This window comes from Ambystoma mexicanum, chromosome 12 (assembly GCF_040938575.1).
Source record: "Ambystoma mexicanum isolate Mex_15411 chromosome 12, UKY_AmexF1_1, whole genome shotgun sequence".
Classification (NCBI taxonomy): Eukaryota; Metazoa; Chordata; class Amphibia; order Caudata; family Ambystomatidae; genus Ambystoma; species Ambystoma mexicanum.
Genome location: NC_090936.1, coordinates 32642697 through 32657568, shown reverse-complemented (window position 1 = coordinate 32657568; position 14872 = coordinate 32642697). Strand labels below are relative to the sequence as shown.

General features: G+C 46.8%; 1 protein-coding gene across 1 annotated transcript in view; it reads left to right on the top strand.

Moving 5' to 3' along the window:
- MOV10L1 (Mov10 like RNA helicase 1) overlaps positions 1-14872 on the top strand; it is a 1432366-nt gene that overhangs the window by 301191 nt on the left and 1116303 nt on the right. The window contains exon 6 of the mRNA XM_069627860.1: positions 1729-1872. Coding sequence (XP_069483961.1) covers positions 1729-1872 — 144 coding nt within the window. The remainder of the gene's footprint in view (positions 1-1728; positions 1873-14872) is intronic.

The following is a 14872-nucleotide window of genomic DNA, read 5'->3' as shown; positions in this document are numbered from 1 at the left end:
GTAGTAAAAACCAAACTTCGCAATCGGATGTCCTTGCAGAGCCTTAACTCTATCCTGTACATCCGATATCGTCTGAAGCTGTCTGGTGAAGCCTGTTATGAGCACCAGCTGCCTGACAGTGTTTTGCAGCAATTTGGCACATCAGCTGCTTACTCTTTCAAGTCAGCTCCCTCAGTTGCTGAACCTGCCATAGAGAGCCATGATGCAGATGATGACATTGTCCCACTCTTTCTGTGAGCGAGAACAGCTTGTGGCTTTTGTGTGTGTGTGTGGAGGAGGGTCTGGAAACAAAACAATAAACTTTGAATTAAGGCCCATCTATTTTCCCACATTGACAGCTTTTTTCTATTGCCAATTTTTTTCTATTGCCCGTGTTTTCTGTTATCTTTTTCTTTCATTTTAGTTAACTAAATGCAAATTGTATTAAAAAAATGGTATGCTCATGTTATACATTGATTTGTTCAGGGCTCCGAACTGGGCCATACAATTAAAAACCAAACATGAGAAAACTAAACAAAAAATTAAAAAATAAAAACCAAGAAAGCAACTCTGCCAGTGTGTATTTTTGGGTCATTTTTGCCTTCTAAACATATATAGGGTGTTTTTTATTCACTTTTTGTTACCCCCACGTCATTGATCCCCTCTCCTACGTCCATTGCGCAACTTGCAAAGGCAATTATGCAAATTAGGCGATGATGTCATTTAGCTACTTTTAGCTACTTTTAGGACAGCCTCTAGCTACTTTCCGGACTGAGGAGTTGGCAACACTGCCCTCAACTGCTGCTGGAAGTAAGGGCGATGCTGAAGAAGGGAGCCATCGAGCTCGTCCCAAAGAAGCTCCGGGGCTCTGGAGTGTACTCGCGGTACTTCTTCGTAAGAAAGAAGACCGGCGGCTGCAGCTTGTGGCCAGGGTACGGTGCTAGGACGTGGGGGCTGTGAGCTGCGTTCTCTAATCCTGTCCCCTTGGGGGACAATAACCCACATTTATGGAAGAAGGAGTGTGGGATAGGAGTACAGTTGTCACTACATTACGTAACTTGATCTAAACTACCTACTTCTAAAACTGTAAAACATGTGTTCTGCTAGGAATTTTCTCTGGGTTTTTGCTCCATTGGATAGGAGCTATGACCCAACGCAAAGGAGTTTGATCTGTTCACCATTCCCCTGCAAGTGGTTTGGTCTGTACTTGGGTCTGTACTTTAGAGGGATGGTTGGAGCTCATGCCACCTCCATGGGTTGCAACACAGAGCAGGTGGCTCACTCTGGCCTTCAGACTTTTTCAGTACTCCATGTGACCGTGGTTCACTATGCTCTTGCTTACCGAGTTTTGTTGCTTTCTCCTGTCTATATCCATGCATGGATAACAGCCAGATGTCGCAAGGCAGGGATTATTGAGGGATTGCGATTTGGCTGGTCCTGCAAATAAAAATCATGAACTTTGAGATTTTCTGCAAGCAGATGAATGTGAATGTGGCCATCATTTCATCAAAATCACCCTCAGGCAGCAATACACACAGTGCCTTGGGAACAAGAACTTCACTTTGTGTTCCTTGTTAGGCGGGGTTGCTGCCCTTTGTTGCACTGGGCTAAGTCATTTGCTTTATAAGAATTGCCATTTGAACATGCATTTTATTTGATTTACGTATTTGTGCAGTCATGTCTATCGTTCCTTAGAAGCTTAAACCTTGTATTATGGGACAATAGCTTTTTTTTTCTTCACCTATGCAGGTTATCAGCATCCACTGAGGACAGTTCTGGGGATCAGTGCATGAATATCCTCTTGAGAAACAAAGGAGGGTTGGAGGTTACAAGAATGACTCACTTTGGCTCTGTCAAGCAAGGAGAAAGCAAAACCATCACCATCTGGATAGTGTAGGTTTTAATCTTAGAAAAAGCTAATTGTGTCCCATTGTTCCTTTTCCTTACAGTTGATCTTTTTTCCAAGTGATTTGTTTTGTCTCTGTTAAAAGCAAATATTGGCTATCTGACTGGCAATTTTTGTCGGCTCTCAGATCTTTTGTAGCCAAGTTATGTTTGTGTGGCGCACATTGAATAATACACAGATTGTGTCCTTTTACAGGGGTTCCCCAGTTGGAAGACATGAACATCATGTTAGAGGATTGCATTGGCTGCCATTGGCACCTTTGGAAAAAACCTGTTAACCTGTGACAACTTCTTTCTTTGACACAGGATCTTATGTATTTGCATACATTTTTCAGATGAAAGCATATTGGACAGCAATATTCCGGACCTGTACAATGTTTCTCTATCCGCGTTCCAGCCTGACGCGTGGGATGTCCTCATGAATGGAATGGGGACATGTGTTGAAGCACTACAATTGATGCCTGCACACACTAGAGAGCAGCAGATTAACACGTAGTAGTTAGATATGTATTATTGATGAGTGTAGTTTGCTTTCAGGTTATGATATATTGACAAACGTTTCCTCTTGGCTGCTTTTAACAGTTTGCCATTTAGGAAAATGGTGGAATAGAGAACATTTAATGTTCATTTGTTGGCAGAATTAGATGTTTAAATAATGCTTTACTAAAAAGGCACATTTTTAAAACTCCCACACTTTGCCCTGATAATTTCTTCAAGGAAACTGGAGTCTCAAAACAAATCAAAGGAGTCAATCAACACCACTTTCTTTTTATCCGCTAAGTGCATTTCCAGACATAGTGTGATGTCTCAAATTGTGTCTGATTGATGAAAAATAAAGTAGACCATTTGCGCATCAATGCATTAAAAATGTGTGTACAAATTGCACCACGTGTGAACAATGTTCTACAAAGCGTATCTGTTAGCAAATGGCCAGAAGGTTGTGAGGGGTCAGAAATGAGAGGCAGACATAAAGTTGTAATGTTTTCAAAATCAGACATTTTATTAACTTAAAAGGGTTGGAGAGAGGTTCCCTACTTAGAAAACTAACACTAAAGATCAGCCTGTGTCTTGTCGTAAAAAATATGTACCCTCTCTGCACGACCACAAAGAGTGGCTTGGAGAGACACTGAAATATGTAATTGCAGTGCCCCTTGGACAAACAGATAGAGAATCGACCTGATAATGGGCTGTTTCATGAAGGCTCCATTGCAACTGTCCCTGGTCCTAAAAGAACAAGAGAAGCGCTCATTAAGATGGTACCAATTTGGAACCTGTACTCACACTAAGAATTCCTACACATACTCTTCCTCAGAGTTGTAAAGCACGGACCAGCTTCTGGAATGTGTAGATGTAAAAAATGCAAAATTATAAAGATTAAAGTAGTGGACTTATATGCAACCTCTAATTGCGCGTTCTTGAATCGTGCAGACATTTTGGAGCTTATACACCAACTGTCACAACTCGGAGCAATTTGCTCTGGTAACATGGAACTGGTAGAAATTCTGTCGACTACCACTGAGGCTAATTGGGCTTGGTTGCAGTTTGCGTCTTCTATTGTTTATGAAATTATTATGAATTATGCCACACAGTTTCCGGAGCTTGGTCATGAGTTTAAGAAATACCAGGATCTCCTGACATCGGGAAAGAAAGGGCAAGACAGGACAGGGACATTTAGAAAAGGGAATCCATGAACAGAGTTAAATATAGAAAGAATTGCACAAAGGGATGCAGGGGCTATTAATAAAGAATACTTCACTAGCATTGGATCTTTCATAGATTCAGACGCTTGAATATTCCCAGTCGTCAGACTGGGAATCCTCAGCGATTTAAAAAAAACAATAAAAATATATATATACATTATTTCCATAGAAATACAATGTAGATTGCCCTTTATGGCCTATGAGCCATTTACTTGTGTAGTCCCTCCACCTCACTTTGGTCCTTATGACCCTAACCAATGAGGTGGCAGTGTTTAAGCTCCGCCCATGGCAGCCATCTTCAGATTTTTCACTGCAGTCTAACAGACCAGAGGGAATCCTTACCTCTCTGAGCTTTTCAATTTTTCTTTGCTGTTAGCTTCATTATTTTTTCTCAAAAACAGCTTTACCTTGATCTCCTGATCAAACTCTCCCTGTACATTGTTTCTGGGCCCAGAAAACACTTTTTTTCACTCAGAATTCGCCGAATGAATCCTCTCTTCACACCATATCAATGGAATCTCTACCAAGAAGCCTTCCCTTTTCACGAACTGTGTTAGATGCAAGAAGAAGCAGGTCTACATGAAAGACCCTCATGAGCAGTGCATTTACTGTCTCTATCCGCATGAAATTCACAAATGTGATGTTTGTAAGACTTTTTCTAACTGTACTGTCATTGAAGCCTTCAGAGAGGAACATTTCAAAAAGAAAGGCCTCCTCTGTGGAAAGAAGCTCCTCTCCCTCATATACGAAGAAGAAAAAGATGGAATTGTCATCTCTATCTCCATCCATTGGATCTGGAGACCAAAAGAAAAAGCACTCCAACGAGAAAACCTCCTCCAACAGTAAGGATACATTTAAAAAAATTACAGGGTGTGGGGGGGGGGGTCAGTCGTCATCGAATCAGCTGTCTATGAGCGGCACCAGCGATAGAGGTTTGTCGACGAGTAAACTGTCGACGAAACCCTAGACGTCAACAGCGACTCTTCAAACCTTGTTGTCCACAACTAAGCCTTCGTCGAAATCGGCCACTTCCAAGCAATCGTCGACGAAAGAATCTCACCACAAGGAGCACCATCCGTCCACGATGCCCTCGTCGTCCACAAAGCCCTCGTCGTCCACAAAGCCTTCTTCGTCCACAAAACCCTTGTCGACAAAGTCCAAACCATCGTCCACGAAGATACCGTCGACGACTACTGACCTCTCATCAACGGAGAAAAACAAGTCCAAGGCACCGTCCTGTCATGGGTATCAGGCAGGTAGTTGGGGCAAGCTGGGTGGAGGCTTGGCAGGCCTGGCATAGGCACACAAAGAACCCATAACAAATCCCTCCTTTCATTCCTTCCTAATGTTTGTAGTAACTTCCTGGTTACCACTTCCTGTTGCCAAACAGGAAGTGCATGAGAACTCATGAGCTCTCTAGTGTTTGGGTGTGGCTGACTATATAAGCCACACCCAAGATTCTTCCAGTGCTTCGCGTTGCTTACTGTGAGCTGTATCGGTAAAACACTTGCCGTGCTCTGGATCAGCCAGCATCTGCTACCTGCTCCGGATCATCCTGCTTCTGCTTACCTGTTCCGGATCATCCTGCTTCGGCTTACCTGCTCCGGATCATCCTGCTTCTGCTTACCCGCTCCGGGTCATTCAGCTTCAGCTTACCTGGTTCTTACTCCACGCTGCAGCTATCTCCAGTCAAGAGGGGACTTCTACACTGGTACCTGTAAGAACAAAGAAGAACAGTGTTAACATGCGCACATCAGTAACCTTGCGCATACTCACAGAATCTTCCCGCGATGCTGGAATCCAGGTTATTTGTACGAGCGCACAAACCCCTGTAAAAGAAAGAAGAGACATTATTCATTGCGCTCGCTCCAATAGCGTGGACACTTATTTCACTGCGCTCTCTCTCACTACGCGGTGCATACTTACCAAAAGCCTCCGTGCAAACGTACCTAACCACCAAGTCTCCAGTAGCGCTGAACCCGGACTCGAGGCGCTAATACCACATCATTTCTCCTGCAAGGGAAAGGGAGAGACATTATCAGGCGTGCTCGAATTGAAGCCGCTGCGCAAACCTACCAGCAGCTAGCTTTTACACGCTGCGCTACTCACCCACAAAAATACCAGCAAACAAAGACAATATGGACAATTTTGGTCACTCAACATTCTCCGCGCAGCGTTCACTTGTGGGAAGAACTTTCTAGCCAGTGAAGAAACTGGCGCCTTGAACTCTCGGCCTCGCTGTGAAGTCATAAAACAGGGTTTGGCATCTGAACTCAGCCTACAGACATTGACACCAATCACATGAGTGAATCGCGCCCCTGCGAATGCAGGATAGAGTGCACACCCTACTAAAGATCAAGGTAAGCCCAGAGGGGGGACATCACAGCACACAGTAAAGAGAAGGGAAGGGCCCAGGGGAATCGGGTGAATTCAGGTCTGAGTGTACCCCTTGTATTTGACAGGTATTCCTCCGGGTGAAACAGGGGAAGTGATGACTCGGGGTCAAGGGAGGCTCGTCCATCGCTCCTGCAGAGACACAGGTGAGTGTGACCGAACACAAAGCCATCATCAATACCTCTGCCCGAGCGATGGAAACCTCCGAGTTAGACCAGCTTTCCCAAATTGTCAACAGGGACAGAACTGACAATTTGGCTAGACAGCTCCTACAGACCCAAGCTGGTCTAGCACCCCTACCAGGTAGAGTTCCACAGGAGCAGCCTACCGTGGCTCCTGTAGCCACACCCGTTCAGGCATTGCTTCCAGGCAACATCCCTTTAGCACCCCCGGAACGCTTCTCTGGGGATCCCAAGAAATTTGGAGCGTTCATGAATCAATGCCGGCTACATTTCATACGCAAACCAGACACCTTTCTGAACGACCAAGCTAAAGTAGCTTTTGATCTCTCCTATTTAGGAGGGCACGCGTCGGACTGGTCTGTCCCGTTAATGTTTAAGGACGACCCTTTACTGAGAAATTATCCAGGTTTTCAGCGTGAACTGGAAAAACTATTTGCCCATTGGACTCTAGGTCAGGCCCTGAATGATGAGCTACTCTCTCTGTGACAGGGTGGTCAGGATCTTCTCATATGTTGCCACATTCAATCGCTTAATAGCCGAATCAGGATGGCCAGAGGAGAAATGAATAACGTTATTTTATCGAGGACTCAGAGAAGAATTAAAAGATGTCTTGGCGCAAGTAGTTAATCCTCCTGAAGATTGCAGTGAATACATCGACCTAACTATACAACTAGACCACCGGTTAGAGGATCGCAAGGCTGACCGAACCAGATCAGAGCATACACCAGTGTATGTCCGACCAAAGGAAACGTCCCATTGACATGCCTCAGAAACACACTCGGAGCCCATGCAATTGGGTGTTCTCAGGGGACCACTCACCAAGGCGGAGAGAGAAAGGAGGCGTCAGGAAAAACTTTGCTTATATTGCAGCCAATCTGGTCACTTCCTCCGGAACTGCAAGATTAAACCCCCACGGAAGACAATGGGGGTACTAGATAACACAGGGGAAGACACAGGTGCGGTAGCGGAAAACTCCAACCACCGGCAGATGTAGAGGTCGGTCTGTCGAGCCAGGAACGGAGCACTCGGATCTCACATTTCAGTATTCCTGTGGTTTTCGTAGACCCTTCACAGCCTACCCAAATGCATGCCCTCAAGGCTTTCAGTGGGGCTATTGGGAACTACCTAGACACAAACAATGCAAAGACCTTGGGATTAGCATTCCACCGTAAGAACACCGCAGAAAGCGTGACAGCTGTGGATGGCACACAACTCCTTTCAGGACCAGTAACACAGTGTACTTCCACCATCACCTTAATCTGCCAAGATGGCCACAGAGAAAGCATTAGATTCGACCTTATCCCTGCACCCCAATTCCAGCTTATTCTTGGGATACCGTGGCTAGAGACGCACAACCCAAAGATAGATTGGCGAGCTCAAACCTTACTCTTTTCCACGGAATGCGCCTCTTGTTACGACATCAAAGGGATCAAAGGAAGCCCATTGTTAGCTTCACAGGAAAAGATAGGAGGTTTAGGCTTGGTGGGCACTTTACTAGAGGAATACCAGGAGTTCCAGGATGTGTTCGCGAAGGAGCAAGCCAATACACTACCACCACATCGAGTTTACGACTGCCAGATAGACCTGCAACCAGGGGCACAAGTACCGTGCAGCCGCATTTATGCATTAACCGAGGAAGAAAACACTCCTCTATGCACCTACTTGGATCAATATCTGGCCAATGGCTTCATTAGACCATCTAAGTCATCAGCCGCCTCCCTACTCTTCTTCGTACTGAAGAAAGAGAGGGATTTAAGAACGTGTATTGATTACCGGGCCCTAAATCAAGTCACCATAAAAAAATAAGTACCCGTTACCTCTGATACCAGTACTCATAGACCAGGTGAGACAAGTGAAGATTTTCACCAAGCTAGACTTACGCGGCGCATATCACCTGGTACGCATGAAGAAAGGGGACGAGTGGAAGACTGCGTTCCCTACCCGCTATGGCTTGTACGAATACCAGGTCATGCCCTTTGGGCTTTGCAATGCCCCAGCTGTGTTCCAGTATTTTATGAATGATGTGTTACGGGAACTCCTCCATGTCTGCGCAGTCGTCTACATCGATGACATTCTGATGTACTCCAGCACTCCCCAAGAGCACGTAACCCACGTGCGAGCTGTACTCCGCAAACTGCGTTAAAACCAACTGTACGCAAAGCTAGAAAAATGCTCCTTCTACGTCACTGAGGTGGAGTTTTTGTGATATGTACTGACACCGCAGGGGATCAAGATGGACAATAGAAAAGTGTAGGCAATCCTCACTTGGTCCTCACCCACGTCTGTAAAGGGAGTACAGAGGTTCCTAGGGTTTGCAAACTTTTATCGACGCTTCATACCAGGATTCTCACATATTGTACATCCAATAACGTCCTTGCTGCGCAAACACCGAAAGTTCGAATGGACACCAGCCGCGGAAGAAGCTTTCCGAGCTCTCAAGGAAAAATTCACCTCAGCCCCAATTCTGCAACACCCACAGCCCGATTTACCGTACATCGTGGAAACGCTTCAAGCATTGCCATGGGGGCCGTGTTGTCTCAACAAAATCTTGAAACCGGATGCCTTGATCCCATTGCCTTTTGGTCAAGGAAATTTTCCCCAGCAGAATTAAACTATGCAATTTCTGAGAAAGAACTCCCAGCAATCAAAAGCGCACTGTGTGAATGGCGACATTACTTACTAGGAGCACAACACACCATCACAATAATAACAGATCATCAGATCTTGCAATACTTACGCTCAGCAAAAGCTCAGTCATCTAGGCAGCTCCATTTGGCCCTATGCTTGATGCAATACGACTTTGTAATCACCTACCGCCCCAGAGTTAAGAACGGGAAAGCAGATGCGTTATCCAGCATTGGCACAGGGGAGGAAGTCTACAATGCCCCTAACCCGGTGGAGATCATACCCAGCCATACAGTTCTTGGCCTCTGTATCAGCCCATCTCCTTTAAATACTCTGCAGGAAACAATAAAAGAAAATATGTCTGAAGAAGACCTACTGGCTTGGGACACGAAGGGAGATCAGTTCACCTTTCAAGACAGACTACCATACTACCAAAAAGGCCTCTATGTTCCAATTAAGGATCTGCAACAAGCAATCATATCAGACTACCACGACACTGTTAGAAGCCCAACCGGGTATAGCCAAAACCATGAAGAAAGTAAGCAAATCTTATTGGTGGCCAACCTGGCGAGAAGATATTGCCACCTACATAGGCACCTGTAAGGTGTGTGCACAATACAAAACATCCAGGCAAAAACCAGCCGGCCTCCTTCAGCCAATAACCATTCCGCCAGCGCCCTGGCACACAGTATCAATGGACTTCATCACTGATCTACCTCCTAACTTAGGTTATAATACCATCTTCGTAGTAGTGGACCTCTTCTCCAAAAGGGACCATTTCATAGCTCTAAAAGGTATTCCCTCAGCGCAGACCCTGGCGCAGGTTTTTATAGACTGAATCATCAAGTTACATGGATTCCCTACCATAATCGTATCTGACAGAGGCAGCCAATTTGTATCTTGTTTTTGGAAAAAATGTTGTGCCCTGGCCAGAGTAGAAGTCCGTCTGTCTTCTAGTCACCACCCTCAAACGGACGGCCAAACCGAGCGCAAGAACCAGACCATGGAACAGTATTTGTGCTGTCTATTACACCAAACAAGCCAAAGCTGGACGGAAATTCTATGGATCGCAGAGTATGCCTACAACAACTCAACACATTCATCAACCCAAGCAACACCCTTCTTTACTATATATGGTCGAAACCCCAGAACGTAGGTCTACCAGGTGTGCTCGAATTGAAGGCGCTGCGCAAACCTACCAGCAGCTAGCTTCTACACGCAGCGCTACTCACCCACAAAAATCAAAGAAATACGGACAATTGTGGACACTCAACATTCTCCGCGTAGCGTTGACTTGTGGGAAGGACTATCTAGCCAGTGAAGAAACTGGCGCCTTGAACTCTCGGCCTCGCTGTGAAGGCATAAAACAGCGTTTGGCATCTGAACTCAGCCTACAGACATTGGCACCAATCACATGAGTGAATCGCGCCCCTGCGAATGCAGGATGGAGTGCACACCCTACTAAAGATCAAGGTAAGGCCATAGGGGGACATCACAGCACACAGAAAAGAGAAGGGAAGGGCCCAGGGGAATCGGGTGAATTCAGGTCTGAGTGTGTGTATTTGACAGGTATTCCTCCGGGTGAAACGGGAAGTGAAGACTCGTGGTCAAGGGAGGCTCGTTCATCACTCCTGCAGAGGCACAGGTGAGTGTGACAGGTCCACGGATATCCCCGACATGCCCTCCAAGGAAAGCGAGTCGTTCGGACCAATGGACAGAGGATACATACACCGGAAGACCTCATTCTACTAATAGGAGCTCAACTATCTCCTTTAAGAGAAATGGCAGAACTTCGTGACATCCTACAGGAGGATTTCTTGGATTTCGAACTCATTCCTGAGCAACCGACCATCACTCCCAAGGAGAACAGTCCTCCCTGGCATCCCACTCCAGGGGAACCTACAGACCCATATGATCCAGAACTCATGCCTTCGATGCAGAGGATCATTGACAAATTTAATAGGCGTCAGAGACAGAGGCATCGTTCCTCTACACCAATGGAAAGATCTCCTCAAAGGCAGTTTTCACTGCCTCCTAATTCTCCAAGAAGCTCTCCTACCAGGAGCAGACCTCAGAAGAGGGCACGCTCGCCGGAACATCCCTGCAAGTCCAGGAGCAGGACGCTCAGTGCTTCATCGACAAGTGTCTCCCTTTCTAGATCATCTCCTACGCCAAGACCACCCACAAAGTATCCTTGAGACCACCCACAAGGGACCCCACGATAGTCCCATCCACCACATCCGTTTCCGACTGGCAAGAACATCCTTTCAGGGATTTTTCAGACCCTGAAGAAGGGGAGATTACTCAGGAGCCAGACTTGCAGAGGGCATGGGACAATAACCTTGTAGAGAAGCCTAGTAAGAAGGATTCCCCAGGAGATCATCACCACCCACCAGATGATCTAGTGTCTTTTCATGCCATAATTGGTAAAGCAGTGGACCTCTTTAATTTACAAGTGGCATCAGAAGAGAAAAAATCAGTGCTCTATGAACATAGAGACAAACGTAGAAGAACAATCGCCCCGATTCCTCTTTTGGACAGTGTATGGGACACTGGAGCAAATATTTTGGCTACACCATTGTACACATTGGCCCTCGTTACAAGGCCGGAGAAGAAGTATAAGGCACCAGACACAGCACCATTATGCCTAAGGGGGAATACCAAACCGGATTCCGTCATAACGATCGCAGCCAGGAAAAGGTTGGCTAATCCATCCTCACCTCTTTCAGCTCCATCGGACAATGAAGGATGTAAATTGGAGGCCATGGGCCGGAAGTTATCATCTCCGGCCTCTCTCACCATCAGGGCTGGACCGTGAGCTGTGGCTCCGTATATCCAAACTGACCAAACCTTTGCCTGCGGACCTGCAAGAAGAGGCCAAAGCAATCATATCGGATGGCGGGCCACCTCCGACCATATGATCGACACGGCTGTTGACATAGCAGAGTCGGGTTTTAGATAAATGGCCCATGGTACAGTCGTGAGAAGACAAGCCTGGATGAAAGCTGCAAACTGAGGCTCAGATCTTAGATATGCCCTTCGATGGGCAAGACCTCTTTGGTAAAAAGATTGACGACCATCTCAAGGGTATTAAAGCTGATACCGATACGGCACGTGCCATTAGTTCCCTTAAGGACAAAGATCGTAGATCCTTTCAGTCCTTTCGTGGTGCATCCTCAAAATATAGGGGTTTCAGCCGTCCCTCCTACAATCAAAGCAGAGTAACACCTTTCAAGACAGGAACAATCAGTCATCAAACAGGTACACCCATAGGGGCAAGCTTGGCTCCAACCACGCCAAGACCCAGAGCAAGCAAAACAGACTATCTTCTTCCTCCTCTCTCACCACGCACCCCGGTGGGTGGGAGAGTTAGCCGTTTTTATCAGCATTGGCTAAACATAACATCAGACAAGTGGGTGCTACAGGTGGTCCGCGAAGGTCACACCATCGAATTCCTGGACCAACCTCTGTTCCTTGCCCCCGTTCCACGCAAAGTGCATCATCAGAAGCAGGTCATGCTGGAGGTTCACAAGCTACTCCTAAAAGCAACTATAGAGCCGGTACCATACCGACAAAGGGGAAGAGGCTTCTACTCCAGGTTCTTTCTGGTGAAGAAAAGGAACGGTCAGTGGAGACCGATTCTGGATTTGAGAGCTCTCAACAAGTTTATCAAATGCATCAAATTCAAGATGACGTCTCTTCAGAATGTTCTTCTGTGGCTCAACCAACACGACTTCCTGTCCACCCTCAATTTTGAGGACGCATATTTCCACATTCCCATTCATCCTGCCCACAGGCAATTCCTAAGGTTCGCCGTAGGGGAGTCACATTTTCAGTTCCGTGTCCTCCCGTTCGACCTAAAATCAGCACCAAGAGTGTTTACCAAGTGCCTGGCACCGTTGGCAGCATACCTCAGAAGGTCAGGGACAGAAGTCTTCCCATATTTAGACGATTGGCTCATAAGGGCCAGCTCACTCAGACTGGCGTGCACCGCAGTGGAGAGAACAACAAAACTCTTGAAGTAGTTAGGGTTTTCCGATAAACAAAGAGACATCCTGCCCTGTTCCCAACACGACAGTGCTGTTTCTGGGGCCGGAAATCAACACCAGCATACCCAGAGTAAGACGGTCGGCGGACAGAATATCTGCACTAACTCATCGGTCTTCATGGTTTCAAAGCAACGAGGGCGACCACAGTTCGCGCCATCAAATCTCTTCTGGGCATGATGTCCTCGTGCATATTCCTCATACCAAATTGCAGGCTGCACATGAGGCCAATCCAAGAGACCCTGGACCACCAATGGAAGCGGGCAATCGACTCATGGGAAGATACCATACAACTACCAGCAGCGTTTCACAAAGCCCTGCGATGGTGGAGCTTACCTCAGAACCTGCTACGGAGAATGCTTTTCCAGGCTCCAACATCAACCCTTCTCCTCTGGACGGATGGCTCGCTGTTGGGCTGGGGAGCACACTTAGCAGATCTACAAACAAAGGTCACTTGGTCCACCCAAGAATCTCAGCTGCACATAAATGTGTTGGAGCTCAGGGGAATTCGATGGGCGGTGAAAGACTTCCTGCCGGTACTGGCAGGGCAGGCGGTGACCGTTCATACAGACAGCACGACCTCGATGCACTACTTGAACAAACAAGGGGGAACGAGGTCGGAATTGCTATCACAAGAGGCTCAAAAGCTATGGACCTGGGCTTTGCACCACAAGGTCCTCATCAAGGCGGAACACCTACCGGGAGTGGACAATGTTCTGGCAGACAAGTTAAGCAGAGATTTTTCAGCATCCCACGAATGGGAGCTGGACGAAGCAGAAACCCTGTGGATTTTCCACATGTGGGGATGTCCACATATTGACCTTTTTGCAACCCAGGCCAACAAAAAAGCCACAGGTTCGCCTCCAGGTATCCGGAACACCTTTCGATGGGGGACGCCTTCTCTGTGGCCTGGACGGGCAAATTCCTTTATGCCTTCCCTCCTATCCCACTCATAGCGGGAGTGCTACGCAGACTGAAGGAACAGGCCTGCTCGATGATCCTGATAGCACCGTATTGGGCTCGCCAGGTTTGGTATCCAACCCTGCATCACCTGTCTCGATGCCCTCTGATTCGCCTCAAAGTTCCTCAGAGCCTCTTAACGCAACAAGGTCGGAAGGAGCTCCACCAGAACCCAGCGAGCCTGTCACTGCATGCATGGTTCCTGAGCAGCGAAAATTCATCCATCTAAATCTTCCTGCAGAATGCTGGGATGTAATTAAGGCCTATAGGGGCCCGTCTACACGAACAACCTACATTCAGAAATTGAACCGTTTTACCAAGTGGTGCGAAACATCTTCAGTGAACCCGCTCTGTATCCATCAAGCAAATATTACTGTAGCTGTTGCACCTAGCGAAAGCAGAGATTTACCTTTCATCCATCAAGGTGCATTTGTCTGATATATCGGAATACACGACTAACCCAGATCAACAATCCTTACTCACCAACCGGCTATCAAAATATTCTTTAAAGGATTGATGTGTACTTTCCCGCCAACTCCTACACCAGTTCCTACATGGAGCCTGAACACGGTTCTAGCAGCGCTCATGGAGCCACCATACGAACTAATTCACAGGTGTGACTTAAAATGTTTATCCTGGAAAGCAGCTTTCTTAGTAGCCATCACATCAGCCTTGAGGATTAGCGAGCTGCAAGCCCTGTCTTCAGAGCCTCTGTTCATCTTGTTTCTAAGAGACTGCTTCATATGAAGGACACACCCGAAATTTTTACCTATGGTACTATCAGAAATGACGCTCACTGATCACTTCGTACTTCCTACATTTTTCATGAATCACTCTTCTGATGCAGAGAGGTCCTTACACTCACTCGATCTTGCAAAGGTCCTAAAGTTCTACATCCAGAGAACTAAAGAATTCTGCTTCTCGACTAGTGTTACACTTCGGGCTTCCCTGCGGGCTTCCTTGCAGAATACGACTCCTTTACAAGCTCCTCTGTGGAGCAGATACAGGTTGCCATGGCGCCTGCACAAACTACGACTGAGTCCGTGTCAGCTGACACGTCCTGTACGTGGAAGACGTACGG